The sequence below is a fragment of the Pseudopipra pipra genome, chromosome 16 (assembly GCF_036250125.1).
Source record: "Pseudopipra pipra isolate bDixPip1 chromosome 16, bDixPip1.hap1, whole genome shotgun sequence".
NCBI classification, from domain to species: Eukaryota; Metazoa; Chordata; class Aves; order Passeriformes; family Pipridae; genus Pseudopipra; species Pseudopipra pipra.
This window is the reverse complement of record NC_087564.1, coordinates 6,731,752-6,743,595: the sequence shown is the minus strand read 5'-3', so window position 1 is coordinate 6,743,595 and position 11,844 is coordinate 6,731,752. Positions and strand designations below refer to the sequence as shown.

At 38.1% G+C, this 11,844-nt stretch overlaps 1 protein-coding gene across 4 annotated transcripts in view; it reads right to left on the bottom strand.

Moving 5' to 3' along the window:
• Window positions 1-2,636: 2,636 nt before the first annotated feature.
• PARN (poly(A)-specific ribonuclease) overlaps window positions 2,637-11,844 on the bottom strand; it is a 48,529-nt gene continuing 39,321 nt past the window's right edge. For 3 of the 4 annotated variants that reach the window (XM_064672830.1, XM_064672833.1, XM_064672834.1), the window contains 2 exons: window positions 5,859-6,052; window positions 3,857-4,798 (listed from right to left, as the gene is read on the bottom strand). In XM_064672830.1, coding sequence (XP_064528900.1) covers window positions 4,746-4,798; window positions 5,859-6,052 — 247 coding nt within the window. In that variant the 3' untranslated portion in view covers window positions 3,857-4,745. Of the gene's footprint in view, window positions 3,792-3,856; window positions 4,799-5,858; window positions 6,053-11,844 lie in introns of those variants that run through there. The other variant, XM_064672831.1, reaches the window with a different exon arrangement.

Below are 11,844 nucleotides of genomic sequence, written 5' to 3'. Positions count from 1 at the left end.
ATGAACCAAACTGTCATCCCTGAACATTCTAAATTTAAAATCCCATTTGAAAAAGATATTCAAGGTAAAAGTTAAAATAAGTATGGAGAATCAAACAAAATAGCCATTCTTACCTTAACAACAGGGCAAAGTTTTTTGAGGCTTATATAAGGAATTGGTAACTTCAAAAGCTGTTTTTGAAGTAATCAGCTTTAATATAATTGCATTTTCAGTCATTTGATGGGTTGAAAACAGATCAGAGATTAGGATGCAACTGGCTTGGCACAGCCACAACTTCCAGATTCTCACATTCAGCCACACACCAACCCCATCCTCCAGGGTCGCTCTGGGAATAAGCCAGAACACTGTTTGCAATATTTTCAGACTGTAGACTGTTCATGTACAAATACAACTACCAGCCATTTTAAGAAATTAATATAAGCACAGGGAAATCTAATTTTTCACACTTTGGCTGAATGTTTTCAATATGGCATTTATGAATAATGTGTTCCATACGAGTTCATGTTGAGCTCAGACTGACTTGTGATCTGCTATAGCGCTCATGGAAGCACATGGCTGCCAACAATTATTCTGCTGGAAAAGGAGTATTATTTTAAAAATACTGCATACCTATTAAAGCAAATAGGACATCCTAATTATGAATATATTGCCCCTATAAACCTCAGTCTAACCCACCATCCACTGCTCCTCATGCAATGAACGTGTGGCAGTATTTCTGTGAAGCACACATGGAGCGTTACTTCAGTGTGAGTCTAATGCTGCAACAGTGCAATACAGGCAAGCAAATGTTTATTCAGTTACTAAATGCACTGTGGAGTAACTTGAGGAATCTTCTTCAATATACACATCTGCTCAGCTGGCAGTAGTCTAAACATTTCAGAAGCCAAGAACTTTTGATTACCAAGAGTCTCCTTGCGTATGCTCTGACACTGAATCGCAGAGGACATTTTTGTCTGCATTACGTTTACCAGGATTTTAAGAGAGAGAACACATCCAGGGTACCAGACATTTTCTGGGCACCATGACAGAACTCAAAGGTCTAAAGAAAGAAAGAGTTACATTTACTTTTTCCCACAGTCACTGAAAGTTTTAGCTTTCTGTATCTCTCTTGGTTTTATCACTGGATCAATAGTTAAATTTAGTCCTCCATCTAAATCATCTGAAGCTTTTAGCTTCAAATCACAAGCTCAAAATTGAGACCAAGACAGGTGCTGTTGCACCCCCAGCAATGCCAATTTTACATGGGATTAATTCATTCTCTCTTACCTGTGCCCATTCAAATCCATGCTTTAGGGACATTCACACTCCCTCCTTAGCCTACACTACACAACTACCTTTATCTATTTGTCTACCAGCAACTTCCAATACCCTGTGCTGTAATCCTGTGCATTCTGACGCCAGTTAACACTTCTCACCCATAAAGGCTTGAGATGAATTTGAAAATGATTACTTCAAGTACAGTTTTAACCTGCCTTCTGATGCGAGCAACGAAGCACTCCATCACCACAGATAAATTAGCACTGTCAAGTGTAAGTTCCAGCCAAATAAGCCCATTCTCATTCCTCTGCAAGGGCAGGGTGCCAGCTCACCTACCTCAGTTGCTGCTGAGCCAGACCTCCCTCATGTTTTCTCCACACCATTTCTTCAGATACTCACGTGTTCAGGCCCACACTCCTTTCCTCAACACCACCGACAAAATTCCCTCACTTTCTCAATTCAATTCCTCACTTCCTTCAACCCCTACTTCCAGTACTTCTATATGTTGCTGCTTGTTGGTTCCTACACCCTCCTCAGCGTCTCCCCCTCAGCTCTGTCCCCTCAGAGCCTGCGGTGGCCTCAGCCCAAGCAGGGACAGCCCACGCTGGGCACTGCCCGCCACAGCAAAGCCCCTGAGCGGCTGCTGAAGAAAATGTTCCACAGCGCGACTTGACCGCAAGGTAATGTTTTTTAAAGGCTGCTTTACACCATCGGGAGGCACGAGCAAGAACGCTGAGGGCGGTGAAGCCCCCGGCCCCTCACGGCTCGCAGGGACGGGAGGAGGGGACGGGCGGCGCCGCCAGCGCCCGGCCCTGAGGGGAGAGGGGCGGGGCAGCACCGGAGGGCGAGAGGCGCTGGGACAAAGCCCTCAGGGAGACGGTGGGATTCCTGGGGTGTCCTGGAGTTCTATTCGATGGTCCTGGTGGGTCCAGCTCAGGATATTCTGCGATTCAATGACCTCTGGAGTCAGTAACAGCACACAAACCGCCAGGGAGCAGGAACCCAGGAATCCCCAGAGCCATCACAACCAGCGATGACAGCTCTGCTTTTCAGAAACAAATTCTAGGCACATATTTTAAACACACATTATGAAACAAATGTGGATCTAATTTAAGAAGCTACATTCTTTCCCTTCTAGAATTAATGATTTCACTTCAAGCGCAGGGAAGAGAACCAAACCCCACAGAATAAGGAGGTTTGATGTGGTATCAGTGGGGCCTGTCCCTGCTTAGGACACCACCTCTGACACACTGACACTTGTCAACCCAAACTTAGTATTAAAAATAGCATAGCCCCGCAGCCAGCACATTTTAGTAGCTTACCCAGGTGCTCACTGGTAAAAATCAAGCACACGTAAGGACTAGGAAAGGGAAAAGCACTATTTTCTTCAGAGGGTTTAATTACAGATAGAGATAAGTAACATCCAGCTCCACAAAATGACAATTGAGGAGGGGAGGAGAGTAGTAGTGGGTATATCTATTAACTTTTGTAGTTTACAGAAGTATGTACACTGTCTGATTTGAAGAAACAAGTTTTTAAGGGACTGTAATACAATTAAGACTTGTATTTTCCCTGCAGGTACCTAAGTGTTGCTTTTCAAGAACGAAGAAGATCCTAACAGCCTTGGGGTGAAGACTCCACGTGGATTCTCTGTGACAACGTGGGCCTCCATCTCTTGAGCAGAGACTCCCTTGCCTCTTAACCTGTACTTCTGACAATCCCTTTAAATGTTTTTGTATCCTTCTGTCATCATGGCTCTAAGCTCCATTCCAAATCATGTGATGCCAGTTCTTTTGGATATATAGTTAATAACACCCTCCAACATTTGCACATAACACTATATAAATGACCTGAATCATCCCCATGAGGACTTTATACAACTTCTATTAAGTGTTGCATATATTATGAGAGCTAAATTTGCAATTGGTTTGGATACTCAAGATGAAAGTGATTTAAGTATTTAGTCCTAAGGTCATGAGTCTGGGGGAAGAAAAGTCTCTGGATCCTTGAGAGCACAAGAGTTCAGTTACTAATTTTCCCTTGCATCACTAATAGAGTCTTCTTTCCCACATTTTAGTGTGAGAATGTGATGATACGGCTGCTATTAAAAAACCAAATTAATTATACTACTTCTGGGAGTATTCCAAGGTTAGAAATATAACATCTCACATTTAACATCTTTAAATTATTTTTCCCTTTGCAATGCAAGTTCACAGTAATTTAAAACCCCATGAATTTTGGCATAGCTTTAAACAGGTTACTGCATTGTTTAAATGACAGTGGCTCCCACTCTAATGTAAATATAATCTCATGAAGCCTTCTTGATATTCCACTCTCCACAGCAATGGTTTTGATTGTTTGATAATTTGTAGAACTCTCTTCTTTTGTTTTCATGTCTTCAAGGGAAACACACAGCAATTTAAGACTTGTGACATTAAGCTTGCTTTTCTTGGTTACATTTCACAAATATCTTGAAAGTAGTCCATGGATCAAGAGGGTCTGCTAATCACAGGCTGTCAAAAACCTGTTATATTCTGAAGAAGAAAAAAAAAGATTTCACTAAAAACATTTCAGAAGCTAATAAATAAAAACAAACGAGTTCCTAAGAAAATGTCTTTAATTTTCATTTTATGGAAATACATACTTTGTTTTTATTTCCATGATACAAAAAAGTTAAATATCAAACATTTTCTGAAATCTATCAATGCAGGTCCTTTTTTAAACAAATAAAGGGCTGGTGCAGTTAGCAGGTTTATCACAAAAAACATTTTTACAAAAGCCCCACAAGCTGGGGAAGAAGAAGGAGGGAAGAAACAAACCAGAATTTAAAGGTGAAAACAGCAACAGATGTGAAAACAAAGAAAAATTACCTCCCACCAGGAAATTAATGTTTGAGAAACTTTTAAGTTACAGTTTTTTGAAAGGGTAAGGTATGTGTAAAGCTGGCATTTAGATGAATACCATCTGCACAGGGGGTGGGGGTAGAGAACAGAAATTCAAAAGATATTTCCAGATAAAGTGAGTGGTAGAAAGCAATATGTGAAACTGCAGTTCTACCTGTTTCCAGAATGCTGACAGCAAACTGATACTGCCTGGAAAAACAGCTAAATCTGAGGAGATTCCTGGTAACTCCCCCCAAGCACAGGAGACAGCCCAGCATGAAATCATGGAGTGCCAGTTGGTTTTGGACAGTTCAGAGCCAGCATGCCAAAGGAGGTGACCAAAATACATTTAGTCTTGCTTCTTACATCTACCATTGGTTACGACAGCAAGGAGTTCACATGATCAACAACGAGCCATATACTGGTTAATATACACACAAGCAAAACTGACAGTGATTGTTCAATAAACAGTTTAAAATAATTAAACTGATTTTCAGGACACGGACTGCTTTGTTAACACCACTTTATTTAAATAAAGTATGGCTTCCAAGAGGTGTATTCTCTCAACTGCTTTCAATCAATTCCACTTGTTAAGGCAGTTGTTTCCTACCATGTTTCAGGGACTTCAAAAATTCCAGTGGAACTAGTGGTGAGGCTTCCTAAAAGACAGTCATGGGACAAAAATTAAATCAAGAATTTTTTTGTTCTTTCAGAGCACATTAAGACATATTTTCTCCAGTAGAGTGAGGTTCTAGATACATTACTGGCAAGTCAATATTGACAAAGAGAAACCAAGAGAGTGTTTATGAATAAGCACTTAAAAAAAAAAGGGGGTTGGGGGAATGAAGGTTAATATTAGGTTTCTTATCCAAACAGTAAATACTACATTTTTAATCCAAGTAATTAAGTAATTTTGGTTTTGCAATAACTGGGATGATAAAGTTAAATAATACTATTTTCTCATGTGTACTTGTAGTTATTTTTGTTCAAGGCAGTTAAGACAGTGAAGAATATTTCCAGCCCAAATTAATTGGAGAATAAAGACGAATCACACTAATACCAATAATGCATATTTCCATAATGCCAAATCCAGAGCCTGAATTTTATACTTGGAATTACAGTAGACACTCCTGTCATTTTGCATATGCTTACATGGCCCAACTGCCCTCCTAAATTGCAAGAAGAAAGCAATTTCCAAGCACAGCTTTTGAATCAGCTAGGAAAGATTTTACTCTGCCAAATCAGGAGAAAGGATGCTTGGTATACAATACCACTTTCTGGATAAAAGTTGCTAATGCAGATATATAAATGAAGTTTTATCTATGAATATTTGAATATATTTCAATACAGGGAGTGCTCTAGATAACTAATAACACTGAGTAATCTTGAATAGAAAGTCACATTAAAAAAATATTAAGAATAGCTAAAAAAATACTCAAAGAGTTTTATCTTAAGAAAGAAAGTAAGCAAGTAATAAATCAACTACATTCTGCTTCATTTGGTTGGTCTTGGGTGGTGTTTTGGTTTTTTGTGGGTTCTCTGGTTTTGTTTTGGTTTTGTTGTTTGTTTTTCCCAATTTTTGTATAATGCAAAATTCATCACTTTGTAATGCAGTAACTCACTGTTACAAGCAAAGACATTCAAGAGAACAACTTTGGTTCTGTTCAGGCCCAGGGCACTTTCAAACAGAACAAAACCGTGTACCAACACTGCACTTACCTGCTGGAACTTGATCTGTCTTGATCTTTTTCAATTTTTTGGCTCTCTTCTTACCATCTGGAAGGGCCTCTGCACAGGAGTCTGTCTGATCACACTCTGGACCTTGGCCCTCTCCCTCTTCCATGTCATCAGAACCAGTTTCTTCCTCAATAGGACTCATGCTTCTCTTGCCCACTGTGCTGGTACCTGTAAAACTGGCACACAGAGGAGAGATGATTATGAAGAAGTCAAGGATTACTATAACATAGGTACTAGTTGGTGTACATCTATTAAATGCTTATGAAGGTAGCAGAATAAACTGTAGTAAGTGGTGTGCCATGAAGTGACATTATCTGGAAGACCTGACTTAACTATAAAATTCCATATATTGGCTATCTAATCCAATCTTATGGAGATCAAGGTATTCATTCTTTGTACTATAGATGTCTAAGGCTTGGCTGCTGTTCTGATGAGATCACTCAACTGAAATGTAATTAAAGCTGTTCTCTATCCCTGCTTAGTTTTAACTTTTATTCTCGTGGTTAAAGCACTGTCAATAGATACCCAGTTACACACAACTGAGCCTCAAACACACATCTCCGTACTGAAGGATTCCACATGTTCACTTCATCCTCTCTCCTGCAACTACAGAGGGTTTTAAAAGCATTTCTATTATATAAAGGCAGAGAAAACCATCAAGCTCCATATAATAAACTTTAAATCTGACTTTAAAGTGAAAAGTCTTATTATCCACGGGGCTGGTAAAACAAAAAGCACAAAAAAATCACACACTCATTTCATTAGTAGTATCTACTAAAGCCTGACTAACAGGGTATGAAGATGAACTCAGAGCTCCACTTCATTCAGCACACACTGAAATAACACTGTGTAGGTTTGTGTTCCACTGCAATGCTATTGTTAAGATCCCTTCAAAGACAAATGACAATATTAAAATCAAATTAGCATGAGTACAAGAAAGAATGCAGTAGCAAAGGGGCTAAATTAAAAAAACAATTCCCACTATGAACTTCTAGATATGTGAACACCAGCTATTTAAATGTCTAATTTAATCCTCTTTTAGAACTACCAATTAAAAAAAAGGTAGTTTTAGACTTATGAACCTTTAGTTTTCCATTAAGAACCACACAACACAGCTGTATGCATCTAAGCCATGTTCCATTCTGTGACTGAAATATTAATACTGTGTTATAAACCAAAGCTTTACAGGGTATTGTTTTCTTTTTAATCAATACCAGGGAATTCTGGTGTTTCAATAAGGTTTCACCTAAAGGAAGGACTTCTAAATTCGGCAGGACAGTTTTGGCTTTGAAATGGAATTTTTTCAGCTGAACATTTTGCAATTTAAAACAGACTCTTTCTGGGATGTCCAAAGGCAATAAACAAACATGAAACATATGATTACGTCTCATGCTCTTACTTCCACTTTAGGAGCACAAACACCATTCACTTTGATGAATAGCTGGCTTTTCCTCCAAACATTCACACACAGAAGGCGTTCTTGCCTGATTTCTTACAAATCATCATCTGGAGTCACACCACAACTACCATCAATAAAAAGATGGAAGCCAAAAAGCTGGATAGAACTGTTTATCCTACATACACAATATGGCAAAACAGGCAAAAACTGGGTTTGAAAGAAAAAAAAAAATCTAGTGAAGAAAGAGCATTTAGGGAATTAAAAACTACTATGTTTTTTTAAAAATTGTTTAGAAAAGCTTGTAAGAATTCTACTTTTGGGAAAGACATCCTGAAAAACACATAAGGAAGAAAAACTCAAGAGCCATAAATTATGATCCCAAGATCACTCCAGGAAGAAGCTCCCTTTATGAATGGTCTTAGGGCTGAATTTAATTTTTTTTCAGCTTAAGGCTCTTGTGAAGTTATTGTGAATAAAGAGAAACAAGTTCTTCCCTTTCAGTGCACATTTATCTGTGTACCAAAGTACAAAATAAAAATTAATTTAGGCCTTACATTCCTCCTGCAGATACTTTAGGGGGGGGGGGGAAACCACCAAAAAAGTGGCAGCACAAAATACAAAATAAACATAATTTTATAATTATAATTTTATAATCAAGAACTGTTGATGTCTTACTTTCTCCCAACATATTAATTTTATTTTACATTCCTCCATTGATTGTATGGCTAAGGGTTGATTTTTTTTGTGTTATTCTTCTTTAACTGAAAATAAGATTCAAGATTACAGCAATATTATTTATGAACTTAGCAGTAAATTAATATGGCTGCATATCCGAGTTAGAGAACAGCTGGGAGCAAAGTTCAGTTTTCCAATAATACCCGTTATTCTGGATGTGTCCACATGTCTGTCTCAATTTCCTTAGTCTGCTGAGAAACAACTAAACAAAGTTTAGTTGTTTAGACTCAAACACACTAATACATATTGTTGTCCAATTCAGATCAGCTTCCTTTATTATTTATCCAAACTCTGGATACCTGAACCATTTAGAGACAGAGATTTCCACCATCCATAAACTACACAACACTTAGGTTTCAAAACACGCATGTACAACAGCTATTCAAGCAATAATTTGATTTTTTTTTAAAGAATATATTTAAAGAGGCTCTGAAATTTCTTTTGCATATCGAAATGGAGCTTGTTCTCATTTTAAAAATAAAATCACTAGCCAAGTTTTTAGTGGAGAAACCACCAACTAAAAAAGGCCCACCACAACAAAAGCCTATTATACATTGCCAGTTGGCAGATTTAGTTAGTGAACAGTACAGCTTTCCCATCAGCCAGGGATAATGGGAAGTGGGGTCCCAAGACTCTTCCCCAACAGTTCCCACTCATCCTTCTTCCCCAAGCTCTCCCTTCTGCTGCTTTCACTGCCAGCCCACAGGCAAACCTGGTGAGGATGAATGGCACTGCAGGAGGGTGGGAGAAACAGGAAACCTGCATTTGGTTCTGGATTTCTCTCTGTTGATTTCTAATCCCAAAGCCTTTGAGTTGAACTGCAGCAGTCTGAGCAGCACCACGAGCACTGATCACAGCGGGGTGAATCAACAGCATGTGGAGGTCCTGCACTGCCAGAAAGGGCACAGACTCCACCTGATTAAACTGGCCATGGACTTTGGAATGTCATTTCAAATACTAAATATCAGCAATCCAAAGAGTGCTCTGATAATTAATTTGAAAAAAATCAGCAGGTGGAGGGGGGACAAAAGGTGGGAAAACAATTATGATGATGCAGCATTTAACATTTTCCGTTTTGGGAAAGCACTTTTGAGTTTTAAAAGAAACACTTCATCACAACAGAACATTTTGAATTGGCCTGGATATATGCAGACCTTCAACTTCAAATAAATTTCATTTAAACAAAAACATAAACCTTGTGTTCTCCTGAGACTTTGAATAAAATTAGAGGGGTGGGAGTAGATACTGATCCATCATAAAAATCAGTCATTTCAGCTTAAGAGCAGGTGAAATCACGTGAAATAACACCACAATACTGGCTTACTATAATAACTGGCTTGCAATATTTGTTATCCATATATTTAATGACTTGGGTTCTCCCAATTCTTATCCTTTATTTGATAATAAACCATTATAAAAAACCCTTTCTGTAAAAAACAGAATCATAGGTAGAAATACTTGAACATTTCAAAAATTAGATAATCTCCAGCAAAATTAAGACATTCAAGGAAGTGGTGCTACAAACAGCACCCTGACTTGACAGAAAGTAAGATGCAGCTATTGCAGTTTTAAGTACAAAATTTGCAAGGCAAAATGACACATCACTTTCTGTGCTTCACACTAGTCCTTTGCTATTGGCCTTATTCTATTTTACTATTCCTAGATGATGATCAGGAAAACTGGAATAAGTACAAGTAGGGCAGGATCCTTAGTTTTACACAGAACATACCCTATTTGACTTTTCCATGGTTTAACACTGTTTTGCTGAGGGAAGGTTCTCACATGCAGGCGTTTCAGAGCCCTGGCAGAGCTGGCACAGCACAGCCAGTTCCACCCTGTCCTGTGTGTTCTGAACAGCCAAGGCTTTACAGAAGGGGAGCTGAGTTACTGCTTCAAGTTTTGTCAAATGCTTCAGTTTTCCCTCTACTGCTCCATCTTACATTAATAATCTGGCATATTTCCACCGGGATAAATTTTGATATTTAGCAGTAGCAGTATGAAGGAACACACATTAAGTGATTTTACCTTGTGACTGCTATTAATACCATTACACCATATTTTCTGAAGAGTAATTCCTCTATAATATGGGACTACAATTTTTTCAGCAAGACAGGGATTAAAGAACCTTTGTTACATACTTATCAATCTGGCAGTTTAAGACAAAGTTCCTTACAAGAAACACCCAACAACTCCATTGCTGAATGAAAAAGTAGCCAGGACACATCGTCGTCGTGGAGGGGAACAGCTACTCTGCAGCTGTGCTCCTTGGCAGAACTGATCCAGCAAGCTTATTAAATAATAAATAAATAAAGGATGTAGTAACATGAAGCTATTAAAAGAGATCAGCTGCTGGATACATCACAGCACTGAGTGCTCAGCTAGATAGGACTTACACTAATCTGGACAAATATACACCCATATAAATGCACATATATATATTTGTCCTGGTTGTTTATATAAATATTATGCTATAGTTATTATATTTTATATTAAAATGGTTATATATCATATATAATAATATAATATATAAAAATATAAGTGTTTTTATATACCTTTGCCTGAAAACAAAAAGAAAATGTTCCTCTTGAGTGAAATGAAAGACCACATGGTTTGCAGTTCCATATTATATCTAACCAGATTACACTCCAGAGGAAGCATTTACAAAAGATTAGTTGACAAAAGAATACAATCTAACTAGTAACAAATAAAAATAAAATTCATGTCAAAAGACCTGCATGAAAGGGAATTTGGGACAGAACAAAATCACTTTATTAACTGAGTAAGAAGACAACAAAAATTCATGTAACATCAATTATAAAAGAAGGTCTGCCAACAAAATAATGCCTTCTATCCAAGGCTATCTAAGTGTTGATCATCTAAAACCAAAAAGCTGCTTCTTGTGGAATTTGACAACACTAGATAGAAAAAATATATTAAAACCTGCCAAGATTAAGTGCTTAGGCAAACAACTCATTGGGGTGTGTCAAACTTCAAAGGAAAGAATCCACTGAAAATTTTATTCAGCGATTTTCCAAATTATACATATGTGGCAATTCTCAAACTTATTTACAAGACAACAGCAAATCAGCTTTCTGCATTCACTATTTTCCATCAGCTGTCACCCTCACTATCTGCCTAGAACCTGTGATACCAACTTAATGCCAGACCTAAACCTGAGCCAGAAGCAAGCTGCTGCCAGGACAATCTGTAGAGCCCCCCATCTCTCCACAGCACACACTCCCAAGTTTCACTAAGTACAACAGTTCCATTAAACTAACTTCATTTGATATGGATTTTATCACCGGGTTCCTCCATATGGTTTTTTGAATCAGACACGTCTCTAACACAGTTAGAATTCCCACCATGACAAAAGCCATGAATATCTGACAGCTGGCCAAAATACACACCTGCAAAATCACAGGGTTATGTCAGTGGCAAGAACAGAACAAGTTGAGCATATTTGTTACATGACAGACAACATTTACTGGAAGATATAATGAGCTAGAACTTGTCATAGCATTCCCAAGAGAGATACAGCAAAAGGGACAGCATTGGTTTTGTGACCATTATATTTGGTCTGTCTAACCACAGGGTGGAGAAGGAGAGAGAATTCTCCCCCAAAAACCAAACCAAAACACCACCTTAGAGAAATGTAGCTTGTACATTCCACTTAAACTTATTTTCATATATTTTCATATAGAATTGATAGAAAGAATGGCAATAACTTGATAGGTTAATTATACAATTATATTAACACTGAAAGACCCTTCTCACACACAGCTACACAGATGACTGAGAAAGAAGCTGCCTGTTACCCTCATACCCAAACCTGTC